General features: G+C 42.5%; 1 protein-coding gene across 1 annotated transcript in view; it reads right to left on the bottom strand.

Moving 5' to 3' along the window:
- The window catches only part of LOC118223068 (xanthine dehydrogenase/oxidase-like), a 333979-nt gene that overhangs the window by 29201 nt on the left and 291833 nt on the right, over positions 1-12945 (bottom strand). The window contains 3 exon segments of the mRNA XM_035409186.1: positions 8304-8356; positions 8841-8915; positions 11510-11638. Coding sequence (XP_035265077.1) covers positions 8304-8356; positions 8841-8915; positions 11510-11638 — 257 coding nt within the window.

Here is a 12945-nt window from a genome sequence, read left to right as displayed (position 1 = left end):
TATTATTTACAGGGGGGTCGAGAAGTTTGTTAACAGTGGAGAAGAGGGTGCGGGGGTTTCCGTTGGAGTATTGGATTATGTTGGAATAGTGAGAGGATCGGGCAGTGATAAAGGCATCTCTGTATGTCTGAATGTGGAGTTGGTGGGCTTGGGCATGGACAGTGAGACCTGTTTTTTTGTGGAGGCCCTCCAGGCGACGGCTGGTCTGTTTCATGGCAGGGAGTTCGGGGGTACACCAGGGGGATGGAGTGGCAAAAGCGACCAGCTTAGTTTTGAGGGGGCAAAAGAGTTAAGGGTACTGGATAGTGTGGTGGACAGCTGAATTGCGAACTCTTCAGGGGAGTGTACAGTGCGGTCAAGTGGTAGGGCAGATGTGATTGAAGCAGCAAAGTGGGCAGGGTTTATGGAGTTGGTGGTCCTGAAGGATATGGTTCGCGACTGTTTGGGCTGAGGGGCAGAGGTGGACAAGAGAAAATTAATCAGTCTGTGATCAAACAAAGTGAACAGAGAGCTGGTGAGGTTTGAGATGTTGAGACCGGTAGAACAGACTAGTGTGTGGCCCTTAGAGTGTGTGGGGAAGTGTACATGTTGAGTAAGATTGAAACAGTCCAAGACTACATTGAGGTCAGAGGTAGGTGTACACTGAGTGGAGTCGACATGGATGTTGAAGTCGCCCAGTAGCAGTAGACGGGAAGACAGGGAACAGGCAGATGAGAGTAGTTCAGTTAATTCAGACAGAAAAATTTTATTTGTTTTAGGGGGGCGATAGATAAGAACAGTAATGACATTGTGTAATTTAAATGCAATGTATTCAAAAGATGTAACAGAAATCGGGAGGGAGACTTCGGATGGGGTGAAATGAACATGAAAAATGATTGCGAGGCCACCACCCCTTCCAGAGTGGCGGGGTTTGCAGAAGTAGCTAAAACCTGGGGGCGTGGCTTGATTTAATGAGAAAAAGAGGCCTGGCTGCTGCCAGATCTCACACAAAAAAAGAAAGTCCAATTTATTGTTGATAATTCATGGAGCAGGGGGGATTTGTTGTTAATGGAGCGAATGTTCAGCAAAACAAAACTGGCATGGTGAATTGACTGTTTGGCTACTGGAGGGGCTGTGGGGAATGAACACAAAACCGAATAATCCACGAGGCAGGTGCCGATTCCTCATGTCCTAGCAGGGCGATCGATAGTCCAAATGGATGGGATAGATTGAGCTGATGTTATAATGGCAGCATGTGTGTTATGACAACGCCCCCGGTGGAGGTATCGGGTGTGAAGAATACCGTACTTTTTGCACCAGAGGAAGACGAGTGAATCAACAGTGTAGCGAGAATTGAGAGTGAGGAGTTGCGAAGGGCTGTACTGTAACATTGTCAATGAAACCTGGGGGTGATAAATCCGGTCGTGGTTGCGGGTGTTCAATAGCAACAGTAGAGTAAGAAAACAGCCATAGCCTAGCGGGCTAGCGGCAGATGGCTAGCTGACGTTAGCGAAGGTCCAACTTTCCCAGACAGGTAGGCCAGAGCAGATCGGGTAGCGCAAACACGACTGGTAAGACAACCGCAATGAACCTGGCTAAACCGATCACCACGACCAGCCAGCTAGTCAGCACAGCAAGGGAGCAGTAAGCGTACTCACCGTGAAGGCTAGCACAGCTAGCAGCTCGAGGACCGGGCGAGAGAGTGCAGACCGACTCGCTGGAATGGAGCCGGGTGATGAAGCAGGCAGCGTCGGATACCAACCGGTGGGGGAACCGACAGCTACAGAATCCGTGGCGGCGGAGAGGCAGACAGGATAGGCAATCCACGGGAAGAAATCCACGGCAAGCGATCATTCAGAAGGACGAAATAGAGGCTGCAGCAGATGGCCGGATCCGGGGTCAGTAGCAGGAGAAAGGTGAGCCGGGGGTAGGAGACTCAACAGGGGATGGAGCCGAGGGGTGGAGCAGGATAGCAGGTCGATTTGATTCGCTGAGCGATTGCACATATAAAAAATAAAATAAGATAAAAAGCAAATGCAGAGGCGCTAGCTAGTGCTCTAGAAGATGTAAATGCGCTGTAGAGTAGGAATATAAACGGTATATTGGCAAGCGATTGCCATGAAATGCAGAGCCAGGAAACACGCAGAGCTTGGAGGGCGAGGGAGAAGAAGCAGAGGCGAGAAGCGGCAACACAGTTGCGCACGACATTCTCTCGACCGGAAGGGGTGAACAACAATACAAATAATACACTAGGAGCAAGTTAAGCTGGCTATGGAATACTTTTTTTTAATCTGCTGGGGATTCGGAATCCAGAGACGGTACATAGCTCCCTTTTCATCGTAATTACCGAAAACACCCATTCGTAAAACTAAAATATTTTATACCACACTGGAGACAAGACCTTGGAGAAAATATCTATGCAAAAATATCCTTGTTCAAACAAGGATTTCCGGCGATCTAGCCAAGGTATGTATATACTCCAGGTTGGCTGGGCATTCTACTCTTGTGGTTTGCTGGAATTTACAATACAATCCTTTTCATCGTAATTTAAAAAAATACAGATTCACAAAACTAAAATGCTTTATGCTACATTGCAGACAAGACCTTGGTGAAGATATCGATGCAAAAATATCCTTGTTCAAATGAGGATTTCCGGCAATCTAGCCACCAGAAGTCATGTACATGCTCCAGGTTGGCTGGGCATTCTAAAATGGTAAATGGTAAATGGTAAATGGACTGCATTTATATAGCGCTTTTATCCAAAGCGCTTTACAATTGATGCCTCTCATTCGCCAGAGCAGTTAGGGGTTAGGTGTCTTGCTCAAGGACACTTCGACACGCCCAGGCCGGGGTTTGAACCGGCAACCCTCCGACTACCAGACAATCGCTCTTACCTCCTGAGCCATGTCGCCCCAGGAGGTAATTCTACTCTATTCTAGTAGTTTGCTGTAATTTACAACGCGCATGTCTCCTTTTCATCGTAATTTTAAAAAATACCCATTCGCAAACTAAAATACTTCATACCACGCTTCAGACAAGACCATGGTGAAGATATCTATGCAAACATATCCCTGTTCAAACGAGGATTCCGGCAATCTAGGTACCAGAAATCACGTACATGCTCCAGGTTGGCTGGGCATTCTGTTCTAGTAGCTTGCTGGAATTTACAACGCGCATGTCTCTTTCTCATCGTAATTTTTAAAAATACCAATTTGCAAAACTAAAATTCTTTATGCCACACTGCAGACAACATATTTGTTAAGATCTGCATGCAAAAATATCCTTGTTCAAACTAGATTTACTGATCTAGCCATGTTAGAAAACATTTTGGAGAGCCTCGTTGCCGTGTTCTGCCGAGATTTGACTCCCTGCCGAAATTTGACTCCCCCTCGCGTGCACGCGCATATACACGTCGTTCTTTTCACATTTGATTGGGTCAAACTTTGTTTCATTCTGAGACCATATTTAGCCACCATTCTTCATTTTCTGCTCTCCCACAATCTAAATTATTATAGGATAAAGCGGACAGAAATGCGGGGAAGTTATGATTAGCCTATCTTGACATTGTAAAACGAAATAAAGGGAGTTTCAAAGCTGTAAGGAATACAAGTCGATATAGGCTACCTGTATCCAGAGCAGCATTAGGTCCTGTGTATGCTTTTCTTTCAAGAACCATGGTCCTTGTCTTTCTAGCCTATTATTTAAAATAGCATTTTTTTTCGATTGAATTTTTAAGATACATTTATTGCAAGGGTTGATGTATACGCAAGCATACAAGTCAAAGTAAACTCAACAAATAACCTCTGCTCTCCTTGCAATGCATTTTTCTTTTTTTGGGGGGTGGGATTGTCCATCAACTGTACAGAAATTTTCCAGCAGCAACAAAATTTGTCCAGGTTTTTTCCCTAAGGTGTCAATCTCAAGCTAAATTTTCATATTTCCATAAACTTTTTCAGTTCTTTTTCCCAGGATATATGTCAGTACACCCACACACACACGCCTCCCTTTTATCCCCCCTTCCTACTGTATAACCCACGCCCCACCAAAAAAAAATAAAAAACACATTGCAAGGAGAGCAGAGGTTATTTGTTGAGTTTACTTTGACTTGTATGCTTGCATATACATCAACCCTTGCAATAAATGCAAGGGTAGATTTGGCTAGATCGCCGGAAATCCTCGTTTGAACAAGGATATTTTTGCATAGACCTTCTCCAAGGTCTTGTCTGCAGTGTGGTATAAAGTATTTTAGTTTTATGAATGGGTGTTTTCTGTAATTACGATGAAAAGGGAGCTCTGGATACACGCATTTGTGATGCCTCATACCTTACAAAATAGAGGGTATGCATTGACGTCACTTTCCCACCGGAATACGCCCCCTCAGTCGGGACTGAGTGGCAAAACATGCTGCCACATGGCTGCCTTTAGTAGAGGAAACTGCAAAACCGGGAGTAGAACAATCGATTATCTGCTTAAATTAAAGGCAGTTGGACTCGACAGTGATCCTTACAACTTACCAAAGAACCAGTGGTCCATGGACATTCAACAAGAAATCGGAGCTATCTTTTTACAGACTGCCAAAAGCTAAAGAAAAGAGAAGTGATGCATCGCAGCAATTCGCAGAAACAACTCGAATCCAGGCACCGAAACGTAGATTTGCGGTTGTTATTTTGTGTCAGGTATGTTGGATTTTTGGGTAAAATCATACCTTAATAATTTATATGCTTGGCTAGCTAATACTATCTAACCATCCCCCCTTTGTTTGTAGAACACAAGGTTCATCATCATGGATGTTTTTTAATAAATGCTGACAAAAACTTTACAGTTAATATGAATGAAAGATGCTCAATATTTAATTGATGAGTAGTCAATACAGTAGCCTACATAACTTAAGGTATGATTTTACCCAAAAATCCAACATACCTGACACAAAATGACAACCGCAAATCCACGTTTCGGTGCCTAGATTCCAGTTGTTTCTGCGAATTGCAGCGATCCATTTGCTTCTCTTTTCTTTAGCTTTCGGCAACCTGCTAGACCCTCACCAGTCTGGCTTCCTGATCCAGGCACTCAACAGAGACTGTGCTCCTGGCTGTGACGGAGGCACTTGCCACTGCAAGAGCTTCACGCCTCTCCTCTGTCCTGATCCTTCTTGACCTGTCTGCAGCTTTCGACACGGTCAACCATAAAATACCTCTCCACCTTAGCTGAGATGGGCATTGCTGGGACTGCCCTGTCTTGGTTCACTTCCTATCTTGCAGATAGGTCCTACCAGGTCACCTGGAAGGGGTCTGCCTCTGCTTCTCATCCCCTTGTTACGGGAGTGCCGCAGGGATCTGTACTGGGTCCTCTGCTGTTCTCCTTATACACCAAATCTCTTGGTTCAGTTATTAATTCACATGGCTTCTCCTATCATTGTTATGCAGATGACATGCAACTCTTCTTTTCTTTCCCCCCCTCGGCCACACAGGTGGTTGATAACATATCTTCCTGCTTGGCTGACATCTCCACCTGGATGGCCAGCCACCACCTGAAGCTCAACCTCAACAAAACTGAGCTGCTCCCACCCGTCCAAAGGGATCACAGAGCTTATCCACCCCAGCTCCCCAGTGGTGGAACGAACTCCCTGTCCCTCTCCGAACCTCCCTCTCACTACCCATCTTCCGCCGTGGCCTGAAGACTCATCTCTTCAGACTATACCTGGACTAACTACCACCACGCTGTATATTTCACTCTAAATCCACCCTCCCCCCTTTTTATGACACTTGTTACATGTTGCCCCATCCTAGAACTTTTTGGTAATTTGTGTTTGTCCTAATACTGTAGCTTATTCTTCTGCCTAGTTGGCTTTGCAGAGGTTAGGTCAGAATAGTGTTCACTGTGTGAACTAAACTGTGTTCTTGGCTAGAAATAGCTGTACAAAATAAGTATTGTATATTATTGAACCTGTGTTTAGTAGTTGTCTATGACCATGAAATGCACTTTTTGTACGTTGCTTTGGATCAAAGCGTCTGCCAAATAAATGTAATATAATGTAACCAAGAGGGGGTGTGGCGATGGGCGTGGCCTATCACAAAAAGGTGCATAACTCCCGAATAGATTCACAGATTTGCAGAAGATTTTGTGGAAAGGTTGGTCATGAGCCAAAGAAGAGGTCATGTGTTTGTGTGAGGGTGTGTGCGTGGATGCATGCACACATGGATGCATGCGCTTGTGTGGTCGCAGCTATTGTGGATTCGTGCTTGTTGAAAAATTCCTTGTTTCTTTTTGTGTATTTCATTGTTCAGTGAGCAGCGTTTTTTACAGCTGTACTGGCATACCTTCGGCTATTGTTGGCTTCATCTTGTTGCTACGATGGAATACAAATTTTTAGTGGTAAAATAATTTTTTCATGTATCCCCAGATAGACGCTATTGTCCAGTCTGTCAAGCGTAGGGGGTGTAGTTACAGATGAGACGACAGGGAGGGCGCGCATGGTAAATGCACAACCAGCACGACAACTCGGCATAGTTATCCTGAAACATCTACTAATAAAGCTAGAACACAGAGTATGAGTTTTTAAATCATAATTTGGTTGCAGGAGCACAGAATGTCTGAATTGAGCAATCTAGGCACGCCGGTGTGCTGACCACAAGGGACATTGCGCAAATTGGTTAAATAAAGGAGAAATAAAAATAAAAATATAGCTGCAAGCAGCAATGTGGGGCCCTACGAACATGTCAAAGCCGGGTAAATTTTGTTTTTTTAAAATACCAGTTTCTCCACCATCTTGGAATGGATCTCTTAGCCGTTAACACCCTATAGGGAGACATGCACCATACACGTACATGGGCAATTCCGGACCAATCGGACTTACGGTTTATTAGAAGAAACTTTTTATAGGTTTTGCCAAATTTTCAATCTGCAGTAAAATCCATCATAGCGGACTTTATGGGTTCTTGAGGCATATTTGTTCCTCATGAGGAATGACACAATACACCTGGTTTCATGAATTTTCATCAATCGGGGTGGAAATGCCAGCATTTTGAAATACGGTTTTTGAATCGGTTACTATAGCGCCACCTATGGACGAATCATGGTCATTCTTTCTGGCATAGTTACTCATGGTCTCTAGTTTCGACCTGGTAATTTATATCATTTTTGGTCAAGGACTTTTTGAGTTATTTGACCATTTCCAGGAAAAGAATAATAATAATAATAATAATAATAATAATAATAATAAATATAGCTGCAAGCAGCAATGCGGGGCCCTACGAACATGTCCAAGCCAGGTAAATACTAGGCGAAGGAGAAAAGAGTTATTTGACCAAGTCCAGGAAAAGAATAATAATAATAATAATAATAATACTAACAAAAACAATAGGGTTCCTACTTCATAGGACCCCTAATAATACTAACTAAAACAATAGGGTTCCTACTTCATAGGACCCCTAAGTATAGCTGCAAGCAGCAATGTGGGGCCCTACGAACATGTCCAATCGGGGTAAATACAAGGCGAAGTAGAAATGAGTCCAAGCGGCATAGATTTCAGGATTTTGGACAATCTACATACCCGTGTGTGAGATGATCCAACTTCCAACTATCATTTTTGGTCAAGGACTTTTTGAGTTATTTGACCATTTCCAGGAAAAGAATAATAATAATAATAATAATAACAAAAACAATAGGGTTCCTACTTTGTAGGACCCCTAATAATAATACTAACAAAAACAATAGGGCTCCTACTTCGTAGGACCCATAATAATACTAACAAAAACAATAGGGTTCCTACTTTGTAGGACCCCTAATAATAATAATACCAACGAAAACAATAGGGTTCCTACTTCGTAGGACCCCTAATAAAAATGTCCAAATGTGCATGCATTTCACTTCCTCAAGAGGAGACTGAAGACAGAAACCCTCCAAAACAAAAAGCTTCTGCAGTGAAGGCCTGGAAAGGCATTGCCAAGAAGATACCAAATGATTGGTGATGTGGGTCAATGGGTCATAGACTTGATGCAGTTGTTACATTTAAGGGCTATGCAACCAAATATTAGACTTTATTCCTTTGATTTACCAAAACTAATCCATAACATACTTTTGCACAACTGAGAATGGGGGGACTCAATACAAAAAAAGCTGTTTTGGGTACATATATGCACACAAATACCATGAAATAAAAGCAGACTGTACTGTTGTCTTATAATGATCTTTTTTTATCCGAAATTCGTATACCTTAAGTATATAGCAAAATAACAAATTTCAATCCATTGTTCCCATACGTTTGGAGGGAACTGTATTTTATCAAAAGAGGAGCTTGGCAGGAGTGTCATCTAAGTTTGACCTACTTGTAAAAACCATTTGCAGATAAGTTCACCCGGTCAAAATAAGCAGCTCTCACCTGAAAAAGAAGCAAGAAATTCCAGGTTAACTTTTGTACTGATAATTGCGTTGCAGGCAACCTCAGCTGCTGTGATTTGTTTATAAATTGTATGCAATAAGCCATGGAACAGGATTAAAATTTGTAAGGCCATAAAATCTTAATTTTCATAAAAAGGGCAGTAATTCCTACACGGATCACCTGATATGGATCTAAATACCCACAAATTAAAGCTGGCAGTCTGTTCTGTACCCTCATATTCATCCTTTCACTTCAAATCCTATGCACCAGTGTACAGAGCCAAAATAACAAATATATTGTATCACTATTCCAATACTTTTGCATTTAAATGAGCATACATACATACATACATACCTTCAAATCTTATTCACAACTGCTAAAACTGATTTTATAAAATTTTCTGTTTTTTTGGTGAACATGAATTTACATATATAATTTTTTTTTGGAAAAAGACTGGTAACTGTGGAGCAGACAAAGCACTGACCCAGTCTTGCCAGCTGCCTTTTGGGTTCCTGGTCTTGTAAGGCTCCATGCGTTGTAGTAGAATCTGACAGGCATTCTAAAAGCACAGAGTAGACATCTTGCAGGACACGTCATGAGGCACAACTCCAAATTGGGGAGAACAAAAGGTGAAAACAGCTTTTATATAAATCCATATGCATATATTGCACAGTATGGAGCAGACCCATGCTGGAAAACAGATGCACTCCACACCGTAGACTAAACACCCTCCCCAATGAGCACAACTGGAGGAGTGATTTTTCTTTTTTTGGATTATTTCAGTGTTTTGATTCCACCCTGGTCATTTTTCAGTTTCAGCCAATAGATCTGAAGCTGGGAAACAACTTAGCTGCCAGAATCCTAGAGAGGACTGTAGCAGCTTTAGTATAATGAAACTATACAGTTGTTGATGCACATGAGGTGTGTTTCATGAATATCTAGAATATTGTGTGATATGACATATTATTGTTTGGCCACTGGGCCAAGTTCCACGTTCTAGGGCCTTCCACTCAGACCAGTAGAGTGAAGCTATATGTGTGCATCACACCTGCTGTCTATCTATTAATTTCAATTGAATTTTATTTGTACAGCAATATTTACAGTACCAGTCAAAGGTTTAGACACACCTGCTTAAACCAGTTTTCTCATGATTAAAAATGCTTTAAACTGTATGAACTTGTCTATAAACACTTAATATTTCATTATATGATATATGTACTTATATAAGCAGATAACCTTAAGTGGATTGCATTCAAAAGTTTGATTTTTAAATGGAAAATGGAAATCTTGTAAGCTCATTGGGGGGGGGGGGGGGGGGGGGCGGATTGTTTTGTTATTTAAATATCTTGGTACGTATTGGTGTTCATGATCACATCTACTTAACAGGTGCTCCAGGACGTGTAGAATTTTTCGTATTTAAAAAAAGACCACCCGCAATATTTCAAAATGCATGGGATATATTCCAAGAGCCGCACGCCTCTCCTCTCCTCCTGGATGGAGTCTGCCCCTGCTTCTCATCCCCTTGTTACGGGAGTACCACAGGGATCTGTACTGGGTCCTCTGCTGTTCTCCATATACACCAAATCTCTTAGTTTAGTTATTAATTCACATGGCTTCTCCTATCATTGTTATGCAGACGACATGCAACTCTTCTTTTCTTTCCCCCCCTCTGCCTCACAGGTTGATGATAAAATATCTTCCTGCCTGGCTGACATCTCTACCTGGATGGCCAGCCACCACCTGAAGCTCAACCTCAACAAAACTGAGCTGCTGTTCTTCCCATATAAGACCTCCCTACTGCATGAGCCCTCAATCATGTTTGATGGCACCACAGTGACTGCCTCTCACTCTGCAAAGAACCTGGGGGTGGTCCTGGACGACCAGCTGGACCTGAAGGAGCACATCAAGGCAAAATCATTGTCCTGCAGATTCCTCCTGTACAACATCAGAAGGATTCGACCATACCTGACCACGCACTCCACCCAGCTGCTTGTCCAGGCTATGGTGACCTCCCGCCTTGATTACTGCAACTCACTCCTTGCAAGCCTGCCAGCTTGTGCCATACAGCCACTACAGATGATTCAAAATTCTGCTGCCCGACTCATCTACAACCTTCCCAAATTCTCTCACATCTCTCTTCTGCTGTGGTCACTCCACTGGCTACTGGTTGCTGCCAGGATCAGGTTCAAAGTCCTGACCCTCGCCTACACTGCAGCCAACAGGATGGCCCCTATCTTTTTGCAGGACATGATTCAATTCTATACGCCTGCTCGACCACTCCGCTCTGCAGCAGCAGGGCTCCTTGTACCCCCTCCCACCAGAGTAAAGGGATCACAGAGCTTCTCCACCCTAGCTCCCCAGTGGTGGAACGAACTCCCTGTCATTCTTCAAACCTTTCCCTCACTACCCATCTTCCGCTGTGGTCTGAAGACGCATCTCTTCAGACTATACCTGGACTAACTACCACCACTCTGTAAATCATTTCACTTTAAATCCCCCCCTTCCAGCACTTTTTGGTACATGTATTTGTCCTAATATTGTCAGCTGAGACACTGATCCACTTAAAGTGACAACTGAAGACTCACCTCTTTAGGCTGCACCTCTCCCCATCCCTCCCTACCTCCCTGTAATCTCTAAATTAACTTTAAGCTTAGGGTTGTAACTTGGTAGCTGTTCATAGGTGACTTAGTTAATGCACTCGTCTTATCTACTGCTTGTATTTTTGCGTAGACTGCGTTGTTGCTGTTCTCGTTTGTGTTAGTATTAATCAGTTTATCCTTCAGGGTCCAAGTTGAACTATGCGGTTGTTCCCTGCACTTGGAACGGTACTTCTCTCTAGGGTCTTCGACACACTTGTTCCTGGTAATGGTTATACACTTTGTTGTACGTCGCTCTGGATAAGAGCGTCTGCCAAATGCCTGTAATGTTCTTCTCCTTAGTTTGGCTTGGCATAAATTAGGTCAGAATAGTGTTCACTGTGTGAACCGAACTGTGTTCTTGGCTAGAAATAACTGTACAAAATGAGTATCGTATCTTATTGAACCTGTGTTTTGTAGTTGTCCATGACCATGAAATGCACTTTTGTACGTCGCTTTGGATAAAAGCGTCTGCCAAATAAATGTAATGTAAAGGTCAAAGTGAGGCGTGTCTTACATAAACAGCCATGCCATTGAGGTCAGAGGAGGCGGACGCTGCAGTTGGACTGGTGTTGGGCACTGTGTTGGTGCTGGTCTCTGAGATGTAAATCTTAGAGCTCGGGATGCCAAGAGTCTTACTTGCCACCTGCAGTGCACATACAGTATATAAGCATGTCAAATCAAACTTGGACTACTGAATCATCTGTAACCAATAAAACCTAAAACATAATGACACATGGATTTCATGTAAACATAACATAACATACAGCATACAAGAATACAGCATACAGTAACATAACATAATATATCATAATGATGAGAACAAGCCATTCAGCCCAACAATGTTTGCCATTTTCCCATCACTAAATGGTACCTACAATGTTGTGAAAAAATACAGAAAAAATCAGAAATTAAATAATAGGAATAATTTGGTTGCAGTTATTGCTGATAAAGGTGGTACAACCAGCCATCAAGTTTAATGGGGAAATATTGAGGGGTCAAATTTTTTCTGAAGATCTGAAACCATTCAGTATGACAAATACTCAATAATAAAGGGAACCAGGAAGGGGGCAAATACTTTTTCACGGCACCGTACTACTCACTGTTCACCTACAAACTAGATAGTATCTAGCACTGTATCGAGTCTAGTCTTGAAATCTCCCATAGTTTCTGCCTCTAATGACTACTCTGTGTGGAAAAAATACTTCCTAACATTAGTAATATATTTTAATATTTATCTTTACTAAAACTTCAGCATTCTAGAATATGATACAAATATTTGCACGGTTAAATGGACCAATGTTATTCCTCGAAAATGGCAGGACTGTGCATCCCAGTGTAATTTTACATATCAGTCATAGTAGGGAATTTATTTTTAAAGTGTCTGAAACTAGTTAAATATATATGTGAATGAATACATACCTCGGATGTTTCAAAATGAGATTTTTTCAGTTTTCCATCATGTTAAAGTTCAGAACCAGTATTACAAAAAGAGGTACCGCTTGATGAGATTGAGTAAATATTTCTGGCAATATGACTGTGTAGCCCGGGTCATAATAAACTACCTAGACCCACCGTTACAATATTATGAGTCGGCTCTAACTAATTAGAATAACTAAATAAGTTGCACTAAAAGAGAGAGCGATAGAGCTACTGCATAGTGGTGAATTGTGGTTGCGAGTCTGTAACACAGAAAACTGGCGCATGTCTCCTTGTCATGCATTCACGTATATACAATGTTAAAACTGTATAGTTCATGTGAAACCCACATGGCTCCACAAGGTATTGGGATGGCACGTATGCCATCCCGCCAAGTTACGCCTTGGCGGGGGCATGCCCCATACCTATACAGCACCGAGAGTTTGGCACTTTTCAGGGTTCCCCACAGAAATAACCACAACAGCCACAGACACTCAGCCCTTAAAAACATTAAATTCTGTACATTCTGACCCC

This window comes from Anguilla anguilla, chromosome 1 (genome assembly GCF_013347855.1).
Source record: "Anguilla anguilla isolate fAngAng1 chromosome 1, fAngAng1.pri, whole genome shotgun sequence".
Taxonomy (NCBI): domain Eukaryota; kingdom Metazoa; phylum Chordata; class Actinopteri; order Anguilliformes; family Anguillidae; genus Anguilla; species Anguilla anguilla.
Note: the sequence above shows the minus strand (reverse complement) of the source record. Positions and strands in the feature narration are given on the sequence as shown.